The sequence below is a fragment of the Castanea sativa genome, chromosome 11, assembly GCF_040712315.1.
Source record: "Castanea sativa cultivar Marrone di Chiusa Pesio chromosome 11, ASM4071231v1".
NCBI classification, from domain to species: domain Eukaryota; kingdom Viridiplantae; phylum Streptophyta; class Magnoliopsida; order Fagales; family Fagaceae; genus Castanea; species Castanea sativa.
In genome coordinates this window covers 58209844-58237780 of record NC_134023.1, presented here as the reverse complement: position 1 = coordinate 58237780, position 27937 = coordinate 58209844, and the positions used below count along the sequence as shown (strand labels likewise).

The following is a 27937-nucleotide window of genomic DNA, read 5'->3' as shown; positions in this document are numbered from 1 at the left end:
TATTAGTTACATTACGTGGCCACTAAATTCCAAGTCCCTAATCACATCTCATATTCACTAAAATGTATTTTGCCTTAAGTGTGTTTCTGGCAAAAGGCCTTTTAAGTTTCAATAAGATTTTTTTTTAATGAAATGCTGTAGTAATAATTTCATTTTTATTGAAATAAAAAAAGAAAAGAAAAGGGAAGGAGCATATATATATATATATATATATATATATATATATATATATATATATATATTAGAAAAAAGAAAAGAAGGATATAATTGTCTACAGTATGCCACAATCAACAAGTCCGCAACAAGTGCTTCAAATTGAAGATTTTCCCAACAGTCTAAAATTGGTAAAGCCGAAAAGAAAGAAAGAAAGAAAGAAAGAAAGATAAAGGAATGTTGGAGTATCTGCCATACGAAGTGTTGCTGGAGATCCTGCATAGACTACCCGTGAAATCCCTAATTCAATTCAGGTGCGTTTCCAAAACATACAACTCTCTAATTACAAGTCCTGCCTTCATCAAATCCAGTTTCACTCGATCGCACTCCGATTCCAACAAATTAATTGTTAGGTATTTGGATGTCAATTACCATGTAGAGCGCTACAAATTAATTTACGAAGACAATGACAATAATGACGAACAAATTCAAGATCTTGAGTTCCCACTAAGTAGTAGTTGGGCCAATTTTCGATTAGTCGGTTCCGCGAATGGATTGTTTTGCCTTCATGAAGGAAACCGCCTTATTCTTTGGAATCCTTGTATTAGAAAATTTATTACCCTTCCCAACCCTTCTGTAACTGGCTTCTTTCCTTGTCATCTAGCAATTGGGTTTGATTTGAGGACCGATGATTATAAGGTGGTGAGAATTGCCTATCAAAGTATAGATATTAGGTACGAAGGTGCCAAACCACCTCTGGTTGAGATTTACTCTGTGAGCGAGGGATCTTGGAGAGTAACTAGTGGTGGTGACTCATATCCGCCTATGATTACTATTAGTAATTGGCACCCACGAGCAACTTCTTTAAATGGAGCTGTTTATTTTGCGGCGAATGATTGGGGTGATGCCCAGAGTTCAATAGTTTTGTCATTTGATTTGGGTGATGAGGTTTTCCGCTTGATATCCTTGCCAAATGGTAAATTTGGATTGGATGCTGATATTAGTACCTTAGTATTCAATGGATTGCTTTCTCTAATATGTTATGAGCATCAGCATATGGGCGAGTATTATATGTTCAGTGTCAGGCGTTGTTCTGTTTGGGTTATGAAAGAGTGTGGTGTTGTGGATTCTTGGCAGTTCACTATTGACCTCGATATGATGCTACATTGGGAAGTGTTAGGTTTCTTGAAGAATGATCATGTATTAGTGCAGAAAATACAATCACATGGTTCGAAGCTCTTGTCATATGACCCTGAGAGCCAACAAGTGAAGAATTTGGGGTTTTATAGAAGCGCTTGTTGTTCTTATGCTGATAATTATGTGAGGAATCTTACCTTACTTGACAAACCAAATGATGTAGTTTCCAAGAGGAAAGTGAGCAAGAAGAGGAAGTGTAGGTAAAAAGGCTCGATTCAAGCATTCAACTAAAAGTTTGCAAGACATCGTCACATTGATGTTTGGAAATTAATGCCTCACTGCTTGATTTGTGCATTTGGCGAGAAATGAATACTAGAAGTTTTGAGGGTTGTGAACTCTCATTGCTGGAGATTAAGGCTTTTTTCTTTAACACTCCCTTTGAATGGAGTGTGGTTTTTTCTCATTCTTCTTGTTCTTCTTTTTCTATTTTTCTTGACCGTTGTTCTTTTGTTTCTTGATTTGTGCCCCCAGAGTACATCCCAATGTACTCGGCTTGGCAATTTTTTTATTATTAATAATATTCTTACGTTATTTATCAAAAAAAAACTAAAAGTTTCAGCATTTACATTCCTCAGTTTTATCTTATTCTTGGTATATACTAGATATTTTTGTGTTGCTATTAGTAAATATTAAGTTTCAAACCTCAATATATGGCTTTTGGATTTAATTTTTTTCTTGAATGGATATAAAGACTAAAGAGTAGTCATAATTTTTTAAATTTTTTTATAGGTAATGTAGCAAAATTTTATCAATTTAGAGGGAAAAAAAAAAGATCCAATGTACACAGGTAGTATACGAGAGAGAGTCTTAGAGTCTAACAAAAATAACACAAGTCCACAAACTCCTTGAGAGAGAAAAAAGACAGCCTGTTCAACGCAGCCATCCAATCATACAACAATCACAGCAAAAACAGTTTCAACTACAATGATGTACGTTCTGTCCCCTCAAAAGTATGCCTATTTCTTGTCAAATAGTCCACATTAAACATGGAAAGATATCCCCCCAAATAATATTGGACTGATGATGGCAAAAATCCCCATTGTGGTAGAAGAAGATGCTGTGAAGAGTGTTCAAAATTGTTAAATATGATTTTGTGGTTTTGGTTGATGACGGGATGAGTCATTCGCAAGCATGAAATGGTAAATCTAAATGAAGAATTATGTTATTATCTTTTTCTATATGCTGAAAGTGTCACATCCAATCCATATTCTGTATGAAAATTTGTTTCACTTTCCATTTCATTAGGCATGCCAGCCATTGCCTTCTGATACTGTGTTGTGTGCCTGACATATTGTTTGGCATCAGTGTAAAATCAATAGAGTATAGGATTAGGCCAAACATAAGTTGCTTTAACCATTTAACTTTAGGTAGAGTCGTGTTTTGTTAGGGGTTTTTATTGATTAAATGTGTTATGTTGTATTGAGTGTGGGAGTTGCATCAATCTGAGGTGACCCTAGTGACAACCTTAGGGCTTATTTTAAAAGTGTAAAATATATATATATATATATATATATATATATATATATATATATATTGAGCAAAAGCCATTTTTGGTCATTAAATTTTGCCTCATTTTTCCTATTTAGCTAGAGTTTCTAAAATGGTAATGGACTCCTTAAATTTTTTAGAATAAGATAATTTGGTCTACATGCTAATCTGGACATTGACATTTCATGTGATTGGGCACATTTATGATTTTTTTTAAAAAAAGGTTCTAAGTGGTTTAGAAATATTACACCGGTAATATTTCTTGCTTGTGCATTTGGATTTTTCTTGCGCAAGCTGGCTCCTTGTGGGTGGCTTGGATACACAAATACCTCTTAGAAGGCAAAGTTTTTGAGAGGTTAAACCCCCCCAGAACTGCTCTTGGGGATGGAGAAACTGAAGCTTAGGGAATCTGTGAGAGGTTTTTATAAATGAAGAATTGGAGATGGGAATGGGAATGGGGTCTCTGGGATGATAATTGGCTTTCTCAAGGGGTCCTTAGTCACAAATTTGATACTGAAGCCATATTTGCTGCAGGCAGCTATCCTTCAGCTAGGGTATTCAGTATTATTGTTAATGGTCATTGGCAGTGGAGGCCTCCTCGATCTATGGATCATAGTCTTTTACAGCAGGAATGTTACTTGGTGCCTATTCACGAAGAAGACACTTTAGTATGGACTCTAACTAAAAATTGTATATTTTCTTGTATATCTGCTTGGGAAGCTCTTAGATATAGAAGCAATGAAGTTGATTGGGATGCTGCTATCGTGCCAAATCATGCATTTATTTTTTGGTTGGCTATTCAGGATAGGCTTTCCACTTTTGATAGATTAATTAAATGTGGCTGGCAAGGAAAAATTTGTTGTGTGGATTCTGCAGAAACAAGTGTGAATCCAGGGATTGCATTTTCTTTGAATGTTCCTTTTCAAGCACGTGTGGCAGCAAGTAGTGTGGGAATGTTTATGGCAGCAGGTGCCTGATCACTGGGAAGCAGGAATTGATTGGGGGAAAAGTCTAACAGTCAGAAGTATACAATCAAGAGCGGGGAAAATGGCCATAGCAGCTGCTGTATATCATATCTGGAGGCTGAGGAACACTTGTAAATTTTCAAAAATTATGTTGACTGAAGAACAAATGGTTAAAAGAATTTTTATTTGGAAATAAAATGGAGAATAGGGGGCTTTGTGCCTAAAAGGATCACAAAATTGACAGAAGTATATGTGAAAGATTAGGTGTTAGGAAATTTTTTGTAGCATGGTTGTGACTGGTGTGGTGATGGTTGAGCTAGTAGTCATGTGCTAGTGGTAAATAAAAACAAGAAGATTTTGCAAATAGGAAGTGGAGCTGGAGAATCACTTATCCCCTACTTGCTTCCTTCAAATAGTTGCGGCTTCTATGCTAGTTTGCTGTTCTGGTCTTGTGCCTAGATGCTGTTTGCTGATAGTAGGTTATTTGACTAATCCTCTAGGTGGAGTGTAGTACGTTTTCTGGAGAGTTTGTATGCACCCCTTTCTTGGTATAATTTGCTAGTTTGGGGGAGTTGTTTCTGTTTAGTTTTCAAAATGGGGTTTGCAGTTTGTTTGCTGCTGGTTTGGTGTTTTGGACTTCACTCTATATATATTATCATTGAACTTTGGCAATGTTTGTTTCTTGGATAATCAGGGGAAAGAAATGACTTTCAGGATTATTTTCTAGTATGATTGATAATACAAGGAAATTTGCCTTCACTGTTTATTGATTTGATTTTGGTGTTTTATATGAATTTATTTGTTGATTATCTTTATTATCACGACCAATAAAAAAAAAAAGAAAAAAGACTGCAAATACAAATATTTAAAACGTGGGAATTCATTGGAATTCATTAGCTGGTTGTATTCTCTGTACGGTAGAATTGGCAGTCCTTGGACAGCACTGGTTAAGGGTTCGTTATAGTTTATTTTATATGGTTTGTAATGTGACACAATTCTTGTCTATTATTGTTGTATTGGTAATGTGATTGTTGTTAGTAGGTGATTTCAGAGTATAATTGGTAATAGGAGAATTTTTTTTTTTTTTTTTTCTAATGATTTTATAAATTGAAGATTAATATTTTTTATGATTGTCATTTGTGTTGCAGATAACAACAATACATAGGACTGAAGGATGCATTCGCTTAATGTGGCACTCTTTTTTCTTTTTGTCCAGATTTGTTTTTTGGCGTATGGATCTTTGTCAAGCCTTCTTTGTTTGGAAAGGATCATTTAAAATTTTAGACAAAAATGTAAAGTGTCTTTCTAAGGCTAGGATAGTTTTAATTTTAATTTTTTTTATAAACAAAGATATTTCATTAAAAGACAAGATTACTCCGTGTTCATGATGATAAACACAGTAACCTAACATGAATGAAGCCATTCTATAAAATCAAAATGGGAATGCAACTAGTAAGAAGCCACACAGGAGACCAATTAAAATTAGTTCAAATCATCAACGATTCCAACTTAAGATTAGAAAAAAAAAATTTATGTATAGTAAAACATATAATTGTTTCTAATGGTAGCCACATAAGACATACCGAGACATAATTTCAAATATTTAAGGGGTGCTTTTCAAATTTAATTCTTCCAATCTACCTTCCCTGGTAATAGCCATTAGAACCCAAAAGGCTCTAAAGACTACACTCTATCTCATCCTATCGGTTGCTAACCTCTTATTTGAGTTGAGAAGATCTAAATTTTTTTTCATTGACTGTAATTTTTAAACATGAAAACCTTTTAATAAATCTCAGATTCTAACTTCACTTCACTCCATCTAATTGACTATCCATGATTGATGATTGAAACATTTTTGTTCATTGAATATGCATGTAAATCAAGGTGCAATTCTTCTATAGATTCATGTGCCAATTATCATGCGGAAACCTTACTTGGGTGAATAAAAGTATCCTACTCTACTTTTTTTTTTTTTTAATATATTTTTATTTATACAAAGTAGAAAAAATAATTTTTGTTCGTAAAATTTAATGGTCTGTCACAAGGCCCACAACAAAGTGCTTTAAATTGACAAAAATTCCCAACACTCCGAATCCGGAATGATGGACTTGGTGTATCTGCCATACGACGTGTTGGTGGAGATCCTGCATAGACTACCCGTGAAATCCCTAATCCGATTCAGGTGCGTATCCAAATCATGGAACTCTCTAATCACAAGTCCTGCCTTCATCAATGCCGACCTCACTCGATCACACTCAGATTCCAACAAATTAATTGTTAGGTATTTGGATGTTGCACCCCATGTAGAGCGCTACAAATTAATTCACGAAGACGACAATGACAATAATGTCTCCACCTCATCTGAACAAATTCAAGACCTTAAGTTACCATTAAGGAGTAGTCGTAGCTATTTTCAGTTAGTCGGTTCCGCGAATGGATTGTTTTGTCTTTATGAAGGAAACCGCTTTATTCTTTGGAATCCTTGTATTAGAAAATTTATTACCCTTCCCAACCCTTCTGTTACTGCCGAATTTTCTTGTTATCCAGCGTTTGGGTTTGATTCGAGGACCAATGATTATAAGGTGGTGAGAATTGCCTATCGAAGTTTTACTGGGTTCGAAGGTGCCAAACCACCTCTGGTTGAGGTTTACTCTGTTAGCGAGGGATCTTGGAGAGTAACTAGTGGTGGTGATTCATATCCGCCTAAGATTACTATGAGTGATTGGCCCCAGCAAGCAGCTTCTTTAAATGGAGCTGTTTATTTTGTGGCCAATGATTGGGGTGATGCCCGGAATTTAATAGTTTTGTCATTTGATTTGGGTGATGAGGTTTTCCGCTTGATATCCTTGCCAAATGGTAAATTTAGATTGCATGCTGATGCTCGTGTTTTTACCTCAGAATTCAAAGGATTGCTTTCTCTAATATGTTATGAGAGTTGGCGTTATAGTTATTGTATTTGGGTGATGAAAGAGTACGGCATTGTGGATTCTTGGACTAAACAGTTCAATATTGACCTCAATATGGAAGATTGGAAAGTGTTAGGTTTCTGGAAGAATGATCTTGTATTAGTGCAGAAAATTCAATCAGGTGGTTTGATGCTCTTTTCATATGACCATGTGACCCTACAATTGAAGAATTTGGGGTTTTGTAAAAGCACAGGTTGTTCTTATGCTGATAAATATGTGGAGAACCTTGTCTTACTTGACAAACCAAATGATGTAGTTTCCAAGGAGGAAAGTGAGCAAGAAGAGGAAGTGCAGGTAGAAAGGCTCGATTCAAGTATTCAACTCAAAATTTCAGCATTTACATTCCTCAGTTCTATCTTATTCTTGGTATATGCTTGATATTTTTGTGTTGCTATACTTAAATATTAAGTTTCAAACCTCAATTTATGGCTTTTGGATTTAATTTGTTCTTGAATGGATGTAAAGACTAAAGAGTAGTCATAATTTTTAAAACTTTTTTTTATAGGTAATGTAGCAACATTTTATTAATTTAGAGGGAAAAAAAAAACCCAATGTACACAGGTAGTATACGAGAGAGAGTCTTAGAGTCTAACAAAAATAACACGAGTCCACAAACTCATTGAAATAGAAAAAAGACAGCCTGTTCCAATCATACAACGATCACAGCAAAAACAGTTTCAACTACAATGATGTACGTTCTGTCCCCTCAAAACTCTGCCTATTTCTTGCCAAATAGTCCACATTAAACATGGAGGGATATCCCCCCAAATAATATTGGACTGATGATGGCCAAAATCCCCATTGTAGTTGAAGAAAATGCTCTAAAGAGTGTTCAAAATTGTTAAATATGATTTTGTGGTTTTGGTTGATGACGGGATGAGTCATTCGCAAGCATGAAATGGTAAATGTAAATGAAGACTTATGTTATTATCTTTTTCTATATGCTGAAAGTGTCACATCCAATCCATATTCTGTATGAAAATTTGTTTCATTTTCCATTTCATTAGGCATGCTTAGATTTTTCTGCTGTGATCAGCCGTTGCCTTCTGATACTGTGTTGTGTAACTGACATACTTTTTTGCATCAATGTAAAGTCAATAGAGTATAGCATTAGGCCAAACATAAGTTGCTATAACCATGTAACTGTAGGTAGAGTCGTGTTTTGTTAGGGGTTTTTATTGATTAAATGTGTTATGTTGTTTTGAGTGTGGGAGTTGCATCGATTTGACGTGACCCTAGTGACAACCTTAGGGTTTGTTTTAATAATGTAAAAATAATAATAATAAGCAAAAGCCACTTTTGGTCATTAAATTTTGCCTCATTTTTCCTATTTAGCTAGGGTTTTTAACGTAGTAATGGAATCCTTAAATTCTTAGAATGATATAATTTGGTCTACTTGCTAATCTGGACATTGACATTTCATGTGATTGGGCATGTTTATGATTAAAAAAAAAAAAAGGTTCTAAATGGTTTAGAAATTGTACACTGGTAATCTAGGTGGATTACAAGTGCCATGTGACTACCAAGATGGCTTATAATTGCTTCGTTGTATTGACATGGAACAAAAAAAGAGGATAAGATTGTCCACTTTTCTGAACTTGAATTTGTTGTATGGTTCTCTATTCTGCTGTTGGGAAAATACAATTTGGATTATTTTACATATTTTTAACCATTTTGAAACTCTAAGGTCAAAACTGAAAAATGGGAGAAACTCTAAGGACCATAAGTGGTGTTTGCCCAAAAAATAAGTATTGTTTTGTTCAGCTGAATTATATGAAGTAGACTGCAGTCTATTGATTCACTTTGGTTGTTAGTTGATGTGGAAAGATTTTGACATTAATGGGGGCAATGAGGGTAAATTGGACCTTGTGTTACTTCTCCAATAATTTTTCTGGCTTTTCTATGGAAAATTGATAAGGGTTTTGCAGAAAGGACTTTGGAATTGAATTATGAGTATAGAATAGGATTGTATTTGGGACCTTTTTTTTTCTATAGAAGTTTTATTAAATGGAATTGAAATATGGTATAGTATCATTTGATTATTAAATGGCCCGGTTTGCTGTAGGGAGAAAATTATATCTATGTTTATGCTATATTATATAGAAATTAGAAGGAAATGATGTAAGTGTAAGTAATCACGGCTTAGGTTTCTTTAGGCAATTGGACTTAATAAAAGAAGGTAATCATAACCTCAAAAAGAACCAAAGCTGTTGGACTCTTTCATTCAACTTCTAGAGGAATTGGAATTTCTTCCTTTATGTTTCATAAATGTGCAAATACCCCAATTCTGCCATTACCTCAGTTAATGTGGACTATTTGGACTGAACGGACTCGGCGTTCTTTTGAGGATACTGGAAAATCTTTGACCCAGTTGTTAGATTTATGTCATCGGACCCTTTTTGGTTGGTCTCAGTGTTGTGGTCTCTCAGATTGTTCTACACTTATAAATTTTCTTTTGTCTCTTAGAATAGTTTAGTGACAATTCGTTTATTTTTACTTCTCTTTCCTCTTTATTCACTATCGTGAACCTTCTATTTTTTTCATGCTTTTCCAACTTTAATAATATTTTTTCTTACCTATCAAAAAAAGAAAGAAAAGAAAGTACTAAACTTAACCCAACCCAGATAACCTAACCTGGATAACTTAAAGCAGGTAAACTTAACCCCCTAACTAACCCAAGGTAAATAGTACTTAACCCAATTCTCCTCAGCCTTACTCACTCCTAGACTGATTTTGTTTTTCAAGCAGTCAGTTGGATGCCACATCTGCCCTCGCTGGTGCTCGGTTATTGTTTTCTCAGCAAAGTCAGCTCTTCGGCAAAAGGTAGTCCTCTCTCTCTTAATTTTCTGATTCCTTGATTGTGTTTAATTTGCTGGCCATGGCCAGAGTCCCTACTTCTTTGTTCATGCTTAACATGCTTGATAAATTGCCCCAATAATTGTGTGAGTACATCAAAACCGGTAGGTGCTACTAAGGGTAGGACAGCTAACACGTAAACTAGTCAAACACTGGAATACATTTTTTTTTGTACTTATAAAAAATAAAAATCTATTGATATGATTGAGATGTAGTACGTATCTTATAGATTATATTTTTTTGTTTCCTTGAACCATGTTAGAGAATTGATATGATGGAGACTTAATACATATCTTATAGATTATATCTTTCTTTTTCCTTGAACTATGTTAGAGAACCGTTGTTATGTTTCCTTTTTTTTGATAGGCAATAAGAATAATATTATTTAAGAAAAAAAAAAAGAAAAGAAAGGAAAATACATGGTGTTAATGATGATGAACACAGAAAAGCAAAAACAGAAGCAAAGAGAAAAGAAATCAAGAGGCTATTCTATGAGAAAAAATAAACTCTATAAAAGAGGAACAATCCGTAAAACCCCAGCACCATGACCAATCAAAAAGACTATGGTGGCACAAATATTTTAACTCAACCAACGTCTTAGTTTCCTCAAAGGAGCGATGATTTCGTTCCGTCCATACAGCCCACATTAAACTGCCTAGAATCAAATTCCAAATATCTGAACTATGGTTTCCATGCTAGTGACTCCAACAAAATAACAACCCTACCTCAAAAGCTTGGCATGACCCTCTCATGGTTTTCTTGGATAGGTGTAATGATTTTCTCTCTGCCCTTTCATGGTACCCTTTCTACCCCAGGATAGTTAGAACTGATGTGATGCAGTCTCTCTCATTATGTGAGTTCCATAAGAGAAACAATATGTGCTGCAGGAATGAGGGGTGTTTTTCAAACTAATTCCTCAAATCTATATTCCTTGGTAACAGCCATCAGATCCCGAAAGGCTCTAAAGACTACCCTTTATAAAACATATGAAATGGATCAGCAAATGGTTCACTGTCTCACCATTTATATAGCTGCATACATCACCTTACATGCTACTTTTTAAATGAAAAATGAGGCCCTCCTTTGGGCATTGAAGCTCTAAAGACTCATCTACTTTACCCCAAATAACCTCATACTAAGAAAAAACATCAAAATTATCAATCCCCTTAAATTTTCATCTCATCCTATCGGTTGCTATCCTCTTGGGGATATTTGAGTAGAGAAGATCTAAAAGAAAATTAATTGACTCCAATTTCTAAACATGAAAACCTTTTAGTAAATCTCACATTCCAACTCCATCGCACCCCATTTAATTGAATATCCATGGCTAAATGTATGACATAGACTCTTTATCTTCAAATTAAAATGCGTTTCATCACACTCTTTTTGATTGGTCAAGGTGTTGGGGTTTTTCCATTTGTTCATCCGTCCTTGAGTTCCTAGCTTTGAAGAGTGAAATTTTGTTCTCTGCTATACCAAAATTAGTGAAACAAAACAACAAATTCTTCATGTCTTACCTTTTAAGGAAGGGATTCTTCCTGTCAAATATCTTGGATTACCTCTCATACCAGGGAACTGTCTTATATGGATCGAAAGTCGGTTTTGGAGAAGATAGCCGCTAGAATAAATTCTTGGGCAACTAAAATCGTATCTTTTGCTGATATAGTCCAACTTATTCAATATGTTTTGTTTGGGATTCAGGTTTATTGGACAAGCTATTTCATTATTCCAGCTAAGCTCATTAAGGACATTGAGAAGCTTTTCAATCTGATCAGGCTGTTCAAATAGCTAAAGTAGCTTGGACTCAAGTTTTTTTGCCAACAAAGGAGGGTGACTTGGGGCTGAAAAGGGTTAGGGAGGGAGTGGAATAGGGCTGCAATAACAAAGCACATTTGGATGTTGCTTGTGCAAGCTAGCTCCTTGTGGGTGGCATGGATACACAAATACCTTTTGAAAGGGCAAAGTTTTTGGGAGGTAAAACCCCCCCAGAACTGTTCTTGGGCATGGAGATAGATTCTGAAGCTTAGGGAATCTGTGAGAGGTTTTTTAAATGGAAAATTGGAGATGGGAGTAGGGTCTCTGGCATGATAATTGGCATCCTCAAGGGGTCCTAAGTCACAAATTTGATACTAAAGCCACATTTGCAGCAGGCAGCTATCCTTCAGCTAGGGTGTCTAGTATTATTGTTAATGGTCATTGGCAGTGGAGGCCTCCTTGATCTATGGATCAAAGTCTTTTACAGCAGGAATGTTGGTTCCTATTCATGGAGATGACACTTTAGTATGGACTCTTAACTAAAAATTGTATATCTTCTTGTAAATCTGCTTGGGAAGCCCTTAGAAATAGAAGCAATGAAGTTGATTGGGATAAAGTGGTTTGGGATGCTGCCATCATGCCAAAACATGCATTTATTTTTTGGTTGGCTATTCAGGATAGGCTTTCCACTTTTGATAGATTAGTTAAATGGGGCTGGCAAGGAAATTTGTTGTGTGGATTCTGCAGAAACAAGTGTGAATCCAGGGATCATATTTTCTTTGAATGTTCCTTTTCAAGCAGGATGTGGCAGCAAGTAGTGTGGGAATGCTTATGGCAGCAGGTGCCTGATCACTGGGGAGCAGTAATTGATTGGGGGTTATATTTAAGACGTAGAAGTATACAATCAAGAGTGGGGAAAATGGCCATAGCAGCTGCTGTATATCATATCTGGAGGCCAAGGAACATTTGTAAATTTTCAAAAATTATGTTTACTGAAGAACAAATGGTTAAAAGAATTTTTTTTGGAATTAAAATGGAGAATAGGGGCCTTTGTGCCTAAAAGGATCACTGCAATTGACCGTAAGTATATGTCAAAGATTAGGTGTTAGACAATTTTTTGGTAGAATGGTTGTGACTGGTTTGGTGATGGTTGAGCTAGTTGTCATGTGCTTGTGCTAAAAAAAAAACAAGAATAATTTGCAAATAGAAAGTGGGGCTGGTGAATCACGTATCCCCTGCTTGCTGCTTTCAAATTGTTGCAGCTTCTGTGCTAGCTAGATGTTGTTTGCTGCTAGTAGGTTATTTGACTAACCTCTAGGTGGAGTGTAATATATTTGCTGGAGAGTTTGTATGCACCCCTTTCTTGGCGTAATTTATTAGTTTGGGGGAGGTGGTTCTGTTTAGTTTTCAAAATGGGGTTTGCAGTTCGTTTGCTGCTGGTTTGGTGTTTTGGACTTCACTGTAGATCTTTCTTTTGTTTTTTTGATATAAATCATTGTACTTTGGCTATGTTTGTTTCATGGATAATCAGGGGAAAGAAATGAATTTCAGGATTATTTTCTAGTATGGTTGATAATTCAAGGAAATTTGCCTTTATTGTTTATTGATTATTGATTTGGTTTTGGTGCTTTATATATCTTTATTTGTTGATTATCTTTATTATTACTACCTAATAAAAAAAAAAACAAAGACTGTAAATACAAATATTGGAATTCATAGTTGGTTGGATTCTTTGAACTGCAGAATTGGCAGTCCTTGGACAGCACTTGGTTAATAGTTCATTGTAGTCTAGTTTATATGGTTTGTAATGTGACACAATTGTTGTCTATTATTATTGTATTGGTAATGTGATTGTTATTAGTAGGTGATTTTGGAGTATGGTTGCTAATAGGAGAAAATTTATTTTAGCTAATGATTTTATAAATTGAAGATTAATAATTTTTATGATTATCATTTCTGTTGCAGATAACAACAATACGTAGAAGGACTGAAGGATGCAGGCGCGTAATGTGGCAGTAGATTTTTTCTTTTTGCCTAGAATATATATATATTTTTGGGCCTATGGCTCTTTGTCAAGCCTTCTTTGTTTGGAAAGGGTCATTTTAAATTTTAGACAAAAATGTAAAGTAAACTTTCTATTTAGAATAATTTTAAATTTTTTTATAAACTACGATGTTTTATTAGAAGACAAGATTACTTCGAGTTCAAGATGATAAACAAAGAACCCAAAAGAATTGCACATGAATGAAGCGATTCTTTAAAATCCAAATGGAAATGCAACTAGTAGGACCCCACACATTAGACCAACGAAACTTAGTTCAAATCATGAATGATTCCAACTTAACATAAGAGATATATATATTTCGAACCAATCGAGTCAAAATTCCAAATATTTAAGGGATGTTTTTCGAACTAATTCCTCCAATCTACCATCCCTAGTAATAGTCATTGGATCTCAAAAGGCTCTAAAGACTACCTTCTATAAAACATATTAAATGGATCAACAATTGGTCTATAGTCTCATCATTTATATAGGGGCATGCATACAACACCTCCCATACTACTTTCCAAATGAAAAATGAGCCCTTCTTCGGGCTTTAACATACTAAAGACTTCTATTTTACCCCAAATGATCTCATACTAAAAATGAACATCAAAATGACCGCTCCCCTTGAATTTACATTTCATCCTATTGGTCGCTGACCTCTTGGAGATATTTGAGAACGGAAGATTTGAAAGAAAATTCATTGACACAAATTTCTAAACATGAAAACCCTTAATAAATCTCACATTCCAACTCCATTGCACCCCATCTAATGGACCATCCACGATTGAATTGATTGAAACATCCTTATTCACTAAATAGGCATATAAAGTAGGGTTCAACTCATCTAGAGAATGAGTCCTGTGCCAATTATTATGCAAAAACCTTAGCTAAGTGAATAAAGTTATCCCAATCTACCTTAATCCTCCTCCATTGGTTACACCCATGCATTCCTCTAATTGATTTTGAAATTTAACCTCCCCATTGATGTCTAAAGTTTACAATTTTGTACATTAGCCCTAATGTTTGAAATCATTTTTAATATTAATATTTTGTCCATTTTACTAGTTAAGTTACGTGGCCATTAAATTTTGCATCTCCGATCAAATCTCATATTCACTAAAATGTATTTTGCCTCAAGTATGTTTTTGGCAAAAGGCCTTTTAAATTTCAACTAATTTGATAAGATTTTATTTATTTATATTTTGATGATATAAAATTTTGATTTTTATTGAAATTGAAAAAGAAAAGAAAAGAAAAATAAGGATATTATTATTTACAAAAGAACTTGTAGTGCCTACAAGGCGGTTTTTTTTTTTGGAAAATAACACTAAAACTCTAACTATTTTGTTAATTAGCACACTTTTGAAACTATTTAGAGAACTAACATTTCGAGTGCAATACACTCAATTTTGGAGTGCTAAAATCAAGTCCATTGAACTCGATTTCATTTAAATTGAAATTGAGTCTTACAAACTCAATTTCACAGTCTTGCCTTCTTCACTCTGTCTCTCTCTCACTCAAGAATCTCCCTCACTTAGGTCACTTAACAAACCCAATGAAACCCAAAAACCCAGTGAGAGTAACATCAAGAAACCCACCCAAAGATCTAGAGAGAAACATCATACCCCACTACCGTCGCATGCCTTTGCCGCCTGGGTTCAATCGCCACTACCTTCACTGTTGAGGGTTTTTTTTTTTTTTTTTTTTTTTTTTCTATCTTCGTGGTTTGGGTTTTCTATTCTTCATGGGTGTCTTCATTGGTTTGGGTTTTCCTCATCGGTTTTGGGTTTCCAGGTGTGAGTTTCTGTTATTCATGGATGAGAAATCGAGCCTTACAGATTCGATTTCAGTTCAAATGAAATCAAGTTTGCAAAACTCAATTTAGCACTCCCAAAATCAAGTATGTTACACTCGAGATATTTGTTTCCTAAATTGTTTAGAAAATGTACTAACTAACAAAATTGTTTGAAAATTAAAGTAATTTTGAAAAAAAAAAAATCCCTACAAGTTGCATACAATTTCAATTTTTCTAAGGGGGAAAAAAAAATTTTGTTTGTAAAAGTTAATTGTCTGCCACAGGCCCACAACCACAAGGACTACAACAAGTGCTTCAAATAGAAAATTTTCCCTAGTCTGAAATTGGTAAAGCCGAAAAAAATAAAGAAAGAAAGAGAAGGAATGTTTGAGTATCTGCCATTCGAAGTGTTGCTGGAGATCCTGCATAGACTACCCTTGAAATCCCTAATTCAATTCAGGTGCGTTTCCAAATCATGCAACTCTCTAATTACAAGTCCTGCCTTCATCTATTCCAGTCTCACTCGATCACTCTCCGATTCCAACAAATTAATTGTTAGGTATTTGGATGTCAAACCCCATGTAGAGCGCTACAAATTAATAGACGAAGACAATGACAATAATGACTCCTTATCTGAACAAATTCAAGATCTTGAGTTCCCACTAAGGAGTAGTTTGGCCTATTTTCAATTAGTCGGTTCCGTGAATGGATTGTTTTGCCTTTATGAAGAAAACCGCTTTATTCTTTGGAATCCTTGTATTAGAAAATTTATTACCCTTCCCAAGCCTTCCGTTACTGGCCTCTTTCCTTGTTATTTAGCGCTTGGGTTTGATTCGAGGAACAATGATTATAAGGTGGTGAGAATTGCATATCAATTAGTAAAAAATAGGTCCTTAGGTGCCAAACCACCTCTGGTTGATGTTTACTCTGTAAGGGAGGGATCTTGGAGAATAACTAGTGGTGGCGACTCGTATCCGCCTAAGATTACTATTAGTAATTGGCCCCATCAAGCAGCTTCTTTAAATGGAGCTGTTTATTTTCCGGCGAATGATTGGGGCGAAGCCCAGAGTTCAGTAGTTTTGTCATTTGATTTAGGTGATGAGGTTTTCCGCGTGATATCCTTGCCATATGGTAAATTCAAATTGGATGCTCGTTTTGGTACCTCAGTATTCAAAGGATTGCTTTCTCTAATATGTTATGAGCATTGGCATATGGGCGAGTATTATATGTGCAGTGTCAAGAGTTGTTCTGTTTGGATTATGAAAGAGTATGGTGTTGTGGATTCTTGGACTAAACAGTTCACTATTAACCTCGATATGCGATATTGGAAAGTGTTAGGTTTCTGGAAGAATGATCATATATTAGTGCAGAAAATACAAGTACCTGGTTCGATGTTCTTTTCATATGACCCTGAGAGCCAACAAGTGAACAATTTGGGGTTTTGTAGAAGCACATGCTATATTTATTCTTATGCTGATAATTATGTGGAGAATCTTGTCTTACTTGACAAACCAAATGATGTAGTTTCCAAGAGGAAAGTGAGCAAGAAGAGGAAGTGCAGGTAAAAAGGCTTGATTCAAGTATTCAACTCAAAATTTCAGCATTTACATTCCTCAGTTCTATCTTATTCTTGGTATGTACTAGATATTTTTGCATTGCTATAAGTAAATATTAAGTTTCAATCCTCAATATATGGCTTTTGGATTTAATTTTTTCTTGAATGGATAAAAAAAAGTAGTCATAATTTTTTGAATTTTTTTCAAACCTCAATATATGGCTTCGAAAAGAGTCGTGTTTTGTTAGGGGTTTTTATTGATTAAATGTGTTATGTTGTATTGAGTGTGGGAGTTGAATTGATCTGAGGTGACCTTGTTTTAAAAATGTAAAATAATAATAATAATAATAATGAGCAAAAGCCACTTATGGTCATTAAATTTTGCCTCATTTCACCTATTTAGCTATAGTTTCTAAAGTAGTAATTATGGAATCCTTAAATTTTTAGAATTATATAATTTGGTCTACATCCTAATCTGAACATTGACATTTCATGTGATTGGGCACGTGTATGATTTTAAAAAAAAAGGCTCTAAATGGCTTAGAAATTTTACACCGGTAGTCTAGGGGATTACAAGTGCCATGTGACTACCATGATAGCTTATAATTGCTTCGTGGTATTGACATGGAACCAAAAAAAAAAGGATAAGATTGTCCACTTTTCTGAACTTGAATTTGTTGTATAGTTCTCCATTCTAATGTTGGGAAAATACAAATTTGATTATTTTACAAAATTTTCACTATATTGAAACTCCAAGGTCAAAACTGAAAAATGGGAGAAACTCTAAGGACCATAAGTGGTGTTTGCCCAGAAAATAAGTATTGTTTTGTTTAGCTGAATTATATGAAGTAGAATGCAGTCTATTGATTCACTTTGGTTGTTTGTTGATGTGGAAAGATTATTGACATTAATGGGGCAAGGAGGTTAAATTGGACCTTGTATTACTTCTCCAATAAATTTTTTGGCTTTTCTATGGAAAATTGATTAGGGTTTTGCAGAGAGGACTTTGGAATTGAATTTTGAGTATAGAATAGGATTGTAATTGGGACCTTTTTTTCTATAGAAGTTTTATCTTTCTGATCAAACAAATATACGATAGTATTATTTGATTATTAAATGGCCCCGTTTGCTGTAGGGAGAAAATTAGATCTATGTTTATGGTATATTATATAGAAATTAGAAGGAAGATGATGTAAGTGTAAGCAATCACAACTTAGGTTTCTTTAGGCAATTGGACTCAATAAAAGAAGGTAATCACACCCCAAAAAGAACCAAAGCTATTGGACTCTTTCATTCAACCTCTAGAGGAATTGGAATTCTGGGCCAAAAAGGAAAGCAATTTAATAAATTTTTTTAATAAAAAAATGCTGGAAACTACTTAACTATTAGATTTATGGCTCAATAATTAAATTCACTATTTCTTAACAGTTTAAATTTTTGAGAGAATTGATTTTTTTTTTTTTTGGGAGGGTAGTTCAGAATTTCCCTCCATCTGTTTTATTTGGAAGCAACCAATTTCTTCTTTTATGTTTAGTAAATGTGCAAATATCCCAATTCTGTTATTACCTCAGTTTATTCTAACAGAATGTAGAATATTCTTTTGTGGAACACTTATAAATTTTCAAAAATTATGTTGACTAAAGAACAAATGGTTAAAAGATTTTTTTTAAATATAAAATGGGGAATAGGTGGCTTTGTGCCTAAAAGGATCACAATAATTGACAGAAGTATATGTCGAAGATTAGGTGTTAGACAAATTTTTTTGTAGCATGGTTGTGGCTGGTTTGGTGATGGTTGAGCTAGTAGCCATGTGATTGTGGTAAAAAAAAAAAAAAAAACAAGAACAATTTGCAAATTGAAAGTGGGGCTGGTGAGTGGTGAATCACGTATCCCTGCTTGCTGCTTTCAAATTGTTGCAGCTTCTGTGCTAGCTAGATGCTGTTTTCTGCTAGTAGGTTATTTGACTAATCCTCTAGGTGGAGTGTAATATATTTGCCTGAGAGTTTGTATGCACCACTTCCTGGTGTAATTTGCTAGTTTGGGGGAGGTGGTTCTGTTTAGTTTTCAAAAATGGGGTTTGCGGTTTGTTGGCTTCTGGTTTGGTGTTTTGGACTTCACTGTAGATCTTTCTTTTGTTTTATTAATAATTTTTTATTCCTATATGTATGTATGTGTGTGTATATATATATATATATAATAATTGTACTTTGGCTATGTTTGTTTCATGGATAATCAGGGGAAAGAAATGAATTTCAGGATTATTTTCTAGTATGTTTGATAATACAAGGAAAATTGCCTTTACTGTTTATTGATTATTTATTTGATTTTGGTGTTTTATATGTATTTATATGTTGATTACCTTTTTTTTTTTTTGGATAAGTTGTTGATTATCTTTATTACTACTACCAATAAAAAAAAAAAAAAAAATTTAAAAATCAAAGAGTGCAAATACAATTATTTTAAAAGGGGAAATTGATTGGAATTCATTAGTTGGTTGGATTCTTTTTGGTAAACTAGTTGGTTGGATTCTTTGTACCGTAGAATTGGCAGTCCTTGGACTGCACTTGGTTAAGGCCCTAAGGGTTCGTTATAGTTTAGTTTATATGGTTTGTAATGTGACACAATTCTTGTCTATTATTGTTGTATTGGTAATGTGATTGTTGTTAGTAGGTGATTTTAGAGCATTGGTGGAGCCAGGATTTTAATTTAGAGGGGGCAAGATGAAAATAAAGAATTGAAGAGAAAATCAATTTCAATTTTTTTAATAAGTATAATAAAAAAATACTTAACTAATTAAACAAAAAATTTGATTAACATATAAATATAAGGTAAGTGTTAAGTTTTTTTTTTCCCTTGTGCGTAACGCTAGATTTAGGTGACTATAAGTATATTTTTCAAACAAGTAAAAGTTAAAAAAAAAAAATCAATATATAATCATTATTATACAAAGTTAAAAGAGTATATTACAATTGGAGCTAAGAAATAGTGACAGCTCCGTAGCACAATTACATGCAATTGCAAAGTTGAAGATCATAAGCTTAAAGCAAACAAAAACTTATACAAAACAAATACTAAATCTAAATCTATATATATATAAAAGGGGGTGGGGTTTGGGTGAGGTCGGGGGGGGGGGGGGGGGGGGGGTGGCAATTGCCCCCTCTCGACCCCCCTACCTCCGCCCCTGTTTTAGAGTATGGTTGGTAATAGGAGAAAATTTATTTTTGCTAATGATTTTATAAATTGAAGATTAGTGTTTTTTATGATTGTCATTTGTGTTGCAGATAACAACAAAACATTGAAGGACTGAAGGATGCGGTCGCGCAATGTGGCAGTAGTTTTTTTTCCCTTTGGCTCTTTGTCAAGCCTTTTTTTTTTTTTTTTTTTTTTTTTTTTTGAGAAAACTGTCAAGCCTTCTTTGTTGGGAAAGGATCATTTTAAATCTATTAACCATATAAAAAGCCGCAATGCAGCTACAGTATAATTTTGGTTTAGTTCACTGGCACTGTCGCTACAGTGCCTAAAGTTTTTTTTTTCTTCACTAATCAGTTTGTGTGTGTGTGTTTTTTTTCCTTTAAAATATTTATGTAAGCTGGTATATATATTGTTATACTAATACAATAAATTTCACAATATTTTTACAATTATTGACATGTCAATTTCTTACAAGTCAAAATAAAATATGAGACTATAAAAAGCGGCAATGCCACTACAGTACAACTTTGGTTTAGTTAGCTACAGTGCCTAAATTTTTTTTTTTTTAGTTATCGGTTTGTGTTTTTTTTCTTCTTATGCGTGTATGCAATGTAGCTACAATTCTTTTGGTTTAGTTCATTGGCATTGTAGGCTACAGTACTTAAAGGTTTTTTTTTTTTTTTTTCCTTTCCTTTTAAATATTTATGTAAGCTAGTATATATATTGTTATGTTGACACAATAAATTTTTATAATATTTTCACATTTATTGACGTGTCAATTTCTTACAAGTCGAAATAAAATAATAAAATATGAGATTGTAACTAACTATAACTAAAAATAAATGTTTTGAGAAAATGTTACAACACTTATTGTGTAGTGCTTTTGGTTTATTCAACTAGCACTGTAGCTATAGTGCCAAAAGTGTTTTTTTTTTTTTTCTTTTAAATATCTATGTAAGTTGGTATATCTATTAATTATATAAAAAGAGCCAAAGGCTCATGAATAGTGTTTTTTTGGTTTATTCAATTAGTGAGGTGCATTTTTTTTTCCCTTTCAAGTATAAGGAAAACATATAAAGATGTTTTCTTTGTACTTGCAATGCAAGACTTTGGTTTAGTTAGCTACAGTGCCTAAATTTTTTTTTTTTAGTTATCGGTTTGTGTTTTTTTTCTTCTTATGCGCGTATGCAATGTAGCTACAATTCTTTTGGTTTAGTTCATTGGCATTGTAGGCTACAGTACTTAAAGTTTTTTTTTTTTTTCCTTTCCTTTTAAATATTTATGTAAGCTAGTGTATATATTGTTATGTTGACACAATAAATTTTTATAATATTTTCACAATTATTGACGTGTCAATTTCTTACTAGTCGAAATAAAATAATAAAATATGAGATTGTAACTAACTATAACTAAAAATAAATGTTTTGAGAAAATGTTACAACACTTATTGTGCAGTGCTTTTGGTTTATTCAACTAGCACTGTAGCTACAGTGCCAAAAGTGTTTTTTTTTTCTTTTAAATATATGTAAGTTGGTATATCTATTAACTATATAAAAAGAGCCAAAGACTCATGAATAGTGTTTTTTTGGTTTATTCAATTAGTGAGGTGCATTTTTTTTTCCCTTTCAAGTATAAGGAAAACATATAAAGATGTTTTCTTTGTACTTGCAATGCAAGTTTACATTGTAAATACACAAAAGTGGTTAATATTATACACATTTGCACAAAAAATGGTAAATATTGTACAAATTTTGTAAATGTGTACAAAATTTGCCATTTTTTTTGTGTCTACGATATAAATTTACATTGTAATTAAGTACAATGTATATATAGAAATATTGTGAAAATATTATGATGCATGGGTCAATTCCTTATGGGTCAAAATAAAATAATAAAATATCATACCGAGATCTAACACAACTAAAAATGTCGTGACATTTTGTTGTTATTACAATATATTCACAATTATTGAGGTGTAAGTTATAGGTCAAAATAATGTATTCATAGACTTTTTTTTTGCTGGTTTAGTCAAATTTAGTAATCTATATATAAAAAGAGTGAATGAGAAAAGTTATCATAGCTTTGCTACAGTAGTTTTGATTTGTTCAATTTTCACTGATTTGTAGGTCGCTTTTGTTTTTTGTTTTGTTTTTTTGTTTTTTTTTGTTTTTTTTTGTTTTTTTGTGAATGCGTAAAGCTGCAATAGATTTGCTATATTATTTTTGGTTTGTCTAATTTACACTGTTTCATATTATAATAAAATATTAACACAATAAATTGGCACAATATTTTCACGATTTTTGAGATGTTAATAAAGGTAATGTGAAAAAAGAAGTGTACATTCACAATATTTTTTACAATACTTTCATAACAAATTATAGGTGATAATTTGTTTTTGGTTCTAATTTAAACTTACTAATGAAATTACTTTTTTATCCACCAATAACAATCTGTAACAACCTATTACTTATGATTTATTGTGAAAATATCGTGGACATAACATTTTTTTGTGAAAAGGTTAAAACATTTTGTTGTCGTCACAATATTTTCAAAATTGTTGAGCTGCCAATTCTTTACAAGTCAAAATAAAATATAACAAAATTATTAAGGTATTATAAAAATGTTGTGTCATTTGTTGTGTTTTTAGAAATTTTTTGTGGGTTTAGTAAGCTTTGTTGAGCCAAAACTCACTATTTCATATACAATTTTCTTGGGTTGACTTTTTTTTTTTCTTTTCTTTGTGCACCATTTTAAGTAAAACTACATAGTTTTACACACAAAAACAAAAACTTAGGAAAAGAACACTTTTCATCCTTTATGTTTGGGGTAGTTTACAATTCCTCATTCTTAAACTTTAAAATCAAGCAATTTTTTCCTTAATATTTTGGAAAATAGCAAATATGTCATGTTATTATTCTCTCAGTTAAACCCTAATGAAGACTTATGATTCTTAAAATATTTTATTGTGTAATGTCAAAAATACTTCCACTAAATTTTAACATCTTAAAAATTTTCTTCCAGTATTTTAAGTTTTAGATGGTTATAATTCTTGGAAAGCTAGAATGATGATATAAGGTATTTTATTTGTTATCTAAAGAACATTGATTTCCTAGGTTTAAATTTTTTAAAACATATAATTTATCTAATGGAAAATTTGATAACACATGCCTTTTGTTATCTTTTTTTTTTTTTTTTTTTTTTTCTTAGCAAAACGTAGAAGTTTATTGTTGGAAGATGATGATATTCGTTATAATTCTTAGAAGTTTTTAGTGAGTGGATATATTGACCATAGCAAATAAGTACTAAAAAAAATATTATAGTAAAATAGATATTTATATGTTAAATAGCTCTCCTAATTTTGTGGTTGATCAAAATTCTTATATGAATGAGATTAAATTTTTATAACATAATTATCAAAATTCTTAAAATTAATATCTCTTTTAATTAATGTAAATCTCTATGTATTTTAAAAATCAAATGATTTATATCTTTATTTTACGATACAAATAAAATCTAGAATTGATCATAATCACTACTTTTTTTTCCCCATGGCTAGCACGTGCCTTGCACATGTTGCCTTAACTAGTTTTAGACAAAAATGTAAAGTACACTTTCTAAGTTTAGAATAATTTTCCTTCTCAAAAAAAAAGTTTAGAATATTTTATTAGACTACAAGATTACTTCGTGTACAAGATGATAAACAAAGAACCCAAAAGAATTGCACATGGATGAAGTGATTCTATAAAATCTAAATGGAAATGCATCTAGTAAGACCCCACACATGAGACCAATTAAACTTAGTTCAAATTATCAATAATTCCAATTTAACATAAGAATTTCAACTATTAAGAATTTATGGTATAAGGGTGTTGCAGTTGTAGATTGGTGCTATATATATATATACAAAAGTGAAGCTATAGCAAGGCTTGGGGGGGGGGGGGGGGGATGGCCCTCCCAAAATTTTAAAAAATGATTTTATATTATGTATAAGTATTAAAAACTTTAAATATTTTGCTACAAAAATAGAAGTTGGCCCCCCCAAATGTTTGAGTTTAATGATGCTCTTAAAAACCAATAGAATTTGTCAATCGGTCTAGTAGTTATAAAGACAAGATAGTTTTTGTTTTCTCTAATTCGGTTTTTCGTACATGTTTAATATCAAACTAAACAACTTTTGTATACTCGTTGGAGTCTAAAAGATGATAAGTTTCCTTAAAAAATTATCTTGTGAATATATATGCGAAAGTTGTTAATTTTATATACAATATATTTATAAATTACGACTTACTCTAGTATCAAAATATTAATGTTTATATTTGTGTATGCGCATTTACGCATGTGTGTGATAAGTTATCTTGACTCGAAACTCATATATTAGTACCAAAATTTGCCCCCCCCCTCCAAACAAAAAATCCTAGCTCTGCCCCTGTATGTATAGAAAGAATAGGGAATTGATGAATCATCTTCTTCTTCATTGTCCTAATGCTTATGAATTATGGTCTATGGTGTGGACACTATTTGGTCTTCTATGGGTTATGCTGCATGGTGTCTATGATTTATTTTGGAGTTGGCAAGGTTCCTTCGGTGGGCATTGGTGCATTGATTTATGGAGGGATACCCCATATTGTGTCCTATGATGTATTTGGAGTTCTTCCTTTAATCTCTTTCCTTGTTCTAATTTTTTTTAGAAATGTTTGGTCTTTGTAATTTATATGTTTGATGTACTGTTATCCATGCACACCCCTAGTGTACCAGGACTTTTGATTAATACAATTTATTATTTATCAATATATATATATATATATATAACTATTTCTGATGATAACCACATAAGATATAATGAGTAAAAATTCCAAATATTTCAGTGATGTTTTTCAAACTAATTCCTCCATTCCACCTTCCCTAGTAATAGCCATCGGATCTCAAAAGGCTCTAAAGACTACATTCTATAAAACATATGAAATGGATCAAATGAAAAATAAGGTCCTTCTTCGGGCCTTAACACATTAAAGACTCTTTTATTTTACCCCAAATAACCTCATACTAAGAATGAACATCAAAATGATCTCTCCCTTTGAATTTTCATCTCATTCTATCGGTCGCTAGCCTCTTGGGGATATTTGAGTAGAGAAGATCTGAAATAAAATTCAATGACTCCAATTTTTAAACATGAAAACCTTTTAATAAATCTCACATTCCAGCTCCATTACACCCCATCTAATCGACCATCCATGATTGAATTAATTGAAACATCCTTATTCACTGAATAGACATATAAATCAGGGTGCAACTTGATGTGCACTGATAATAGCTTAATTTTGCATATTTATATCATTGTTAGAAAGCATTATCATACTTATTTTGAGGTAATTCATGCATTTTATATTTGGTTTTGGAATAATGGTGAATAATCAATTTTGTGCTTAATTGAATCTTATTGCGTGAATTTATCTTTTGTAGGAGAATGGAATTAAATAAGTGGATTTATGCAAAGAAGAAAGCTAATGGACTTTACTTCTACAAGGGCCATGATGAAGTTAAAGAAGACCAACCCAATTAAATTTAAGTCCAATTGGAGCAGGGAATTAAAGGAAATTTGCATCAAATCCAAGTTCAATTCGGATTAGGATTCCAGCCTGCATATCAGTTAGTATTTTTGGCATAACTTTTGGTTCAGATGTCCAATCGAGATGATTCAAGTTGACTTGGAAAGTTAACTTAAAGGGTTACAACTTTGTAGTTTACCAAAAGTCCGAATTCTGATGTTAAATGGGCCAAAATTGTCGATTAAGTGAAGCCTAAAAATCTGGAATTTTCCCCAAACTGGAATTCAACTTGTAATAGGATTCCTTAACCTATTTAAAGGCTCTTTATGGCAAAATTCAAGGGAGGCCAGTGCCAGGGCTGGGGGCTGAACATAGAGAGTGCGGTTACTTCTTTGGTTTGCTTCCATGACAGTTAGTTTTATTTTATTTGTCTAGTTTAATGTTTTGTATTTTATTCTTGTGTTTTATTTTAATTATTATGAGTAGCTAAATTTATAATTAGGGTTGAGGATGAAACCTTGTTAAGAATTATTAGTAATATTTATGTGATTTGATTTCTCCCACAATAGTTTTTCTTTAATGATTTAAATTGTTCTTACTTCATATCAATTGACTAAGATGAGATTCTAGATATAAGTTCAATCATGTTTTTCTTATGATTTAGGATTTATCTTAATTAATTGAATGCTTGGTTTATTAATTCCTAATTATAAAATTGGATATCGCTTGTGATCTGTCTATCAATGGATACAATTTATGATTTGATTTTTAGAATTTGATATATCTTGTGATTTGTTTGGCTACGGATACAATTGATAATTTAATTTTATACTTAAGAAGCGAAGAAGAACATGCTTTTAATTTTTAAAATAAGGATTTTAATGAGAATATTTTCCATGATAGCAAGATTGATTTCTAGATTATCATGTAGTGAGTTGGGAAAAATTTATGATCATAAATATATACTGATATGACTTACAAAGCGGATTCCAAAACCTTAATTCCTTTCCCTTGATTGTTTACATCTTTTTATTGTTTTATATCTTTTGCTTAGTTTAACTATTTGCTTAATTTTATTATTTGCTTAGTTTATTTACTTTCAAAACAACCAATTTTTATTAAACTAGATTAGGATTAATTTGGTTAAGATTTAATTAATTTTCCTACATTCATTCAAGTCCCTATGGGTTCGACCTCGTTCTTGTCAAACTATACTTCGGTACGGTTCGTACACTTGCGAGTATTTTAAAATTTCACAACACAACTCTTCTAGAAAATGATTCCCGTGCCAATTAACATGCAAAAACCTTACTCAAGTGAATAAAAAATGAGGATAAGATTGTCCACTTTTTAGAACTTGAATTTGTTGTATAGTTCTCTATTCTAATGTTGGAAAAATACAAGGATATAAAAAGGAAGGGAATGGAGTAATGGGGGAAACTTTAATGACCAAATTGGATTATTCTACAAATTTTAACTATTTTGAAACTCTAAGGTCGAAACTGAAAAATGTGAGAAAAATCGAAGGACCATAAGTGGTGTTAAGGTTTTGCAGGGAGGACTTTAGAATAGAATTATGAGTATAGAATAGGATTGTAATTGAGACCTTTTTAAAAAAAAAAAATTTATAGAAGTTTTATTTTACTGATCAAAAAACTATAGGATAGTGTTATTTGATAATTAAATAGTCCGGTTCGCTGTAGGGAGAAAATTAGATCTATGTTTATGGTATATTATATATATAAAAACTAGCACGTAACCCATGCAAATGCATGGATGCATTTAAAATTAAACACAATTTAAAAAAAAATAAAGATAAATAGTCAAATTATTTTACCCAGTTAGTAATGGACCAAATATAGTCATGGTGTGTGTGTGTCTATATATATATATATATATATATATATATATATATATATATATATATATATATATATATATATATATAATTAGGTTTTTATGGTTTATTTATATTGAACTCCTCGTTTTCTACATTGAATTAACTCACTTAACACAAAAATTAAAAAACTTACATTAGGTGAGACACATAATGCAAAATTAAACTCTAATTGTATTCCAATTTTTACACTGGATTAACTAAACACAAATTTTAATAGATTAGATAGGACACATGGCACAAAATTAGAGTTTCATTGAATTTCAATTTAAAATCTAATTGGATTTTCTCTTAGATTCACCTAATAATATATATATATATATATATATATATATATAGATTAGAAGGAAGGAAGATGATGTAAGTGTAAGCAAACACAGCTTAGGTTTCTTTAGGCAATTGGACTTCACACCCTAAAAAAGAACCAAATCGTTTGGACTCTTTCATTCAACTTCTAGAGGAATTGGAATTTTGGGCCTAAAAGGAAAGCGTTTTATTCAATTTTTTTAATAATTTTTTTTTGAA

The 27937-nt window shown here is 32.5% G+C and overlaps 3 protein-coding genes and 1 pseudogene across 3 annotated transcripts; all 4 read left to right on the top strand.

Moving 5' to 3' along the window:
* The first annotated feature begins 298 nt into the window (after window positions 1–298).
* LOC142614498 (F-box/kelch-repeat protein At3g23880-like) lies at window positions 299–5217 on the top strand. The gene is made up of 2 exons (XM_075787024.1): window positions 299–1550; window positions 4952–5217. Exons 1-2 carry the CDS (start codon window positions 391–393, stop codon window positions 4953–4955), a joined length of 1164 nt encoding a protein of 387 aa, XP_075643139.1. The 5' UTR covers window positions 299–390; the 3' UTR covers window positions 4956–5217.
* Window positions 5218–5902: 685 nt separating this feature from the next.
* Window positions 5903–13571, top strand: LOC142617890 (F-box/kelch-repeat protein At3g23880-like). The gene is made up of 3 exons (XM_075790869.1): window positions 5903–7063; window positions 9518–9592; window positions 13346–13571. Exons 1-3 carry the CDS (start codon window positions 5903–5905, stop codon window positions 13397–13399), a joined length of 1290 nt encoding a protein of 429 aa, XP_075646984.1. The 3' UTR covers window positions 13400–13571.
* Window positions 11210–13268, top strand: LOC142615336 (uncharacterized; annotated as a pseudogene).
* Window positions 13572–15533: 1962 nt separating the features above from the next.
* LOC142615474 (F-box protein CPR1-like) lies at window positions 15534–20167 on the top strand. Its single transcript, XM_075788214.1, has 2 exons — window positions 15534–16783; window positions 20059–20167. The coding sequence occupies exons 1-2, from the start codon at window positions 15606–15608 to the stop codon at window positions 20060–20062; spliced, it is 1182 nt and encodes a 393-aa protein (XP_075644329.1). The 5' UTR covers window positions 15534–15605; the 3' UTR covers window positions 20063–20167.
* Window positions 20168–27937: the final 7770 nt, after the last annotated feature.

Bases quoted from the DNA above. Each gene is read 5' to 3' on its own strand.
- LOC142614498 (XM_075787024.1), top strand. From the start codon at position 391: ATGTTGGAGTATCTGCCATACGAAGTGTTGCTGGAGATCCTGCATAGA.
- LOC142617890 (XM_075790869.1), top strand. From the start codon at position 5,903: ATGATGGACTTGGTGTATCTGCCATACGACGTGTTGGTGGAGATCCTG. The intron at 7,064-9,517 runs GTAGAAAGGCTC...TTTTTCAAGCAG, and splicing joins AGCAAGAAGAGGAAGTGCAG to TCAGTTGGATGCCACATCTG. The intron at 9,593-13,345 runs GTAGTCCTCTCT...TTTCTGTTGCAG, and splicing joins AGTCAGCTCTTCGGCAAAAG to ATAACAACAATACGTAGAAG.
- LOC142615474 (XM_075788214.1), top strand. From the start codon at position 15,606: ATGTTTGAGTATCTGCCATTCGAAGTGTTGCTGGAGATCCTGCATAGA.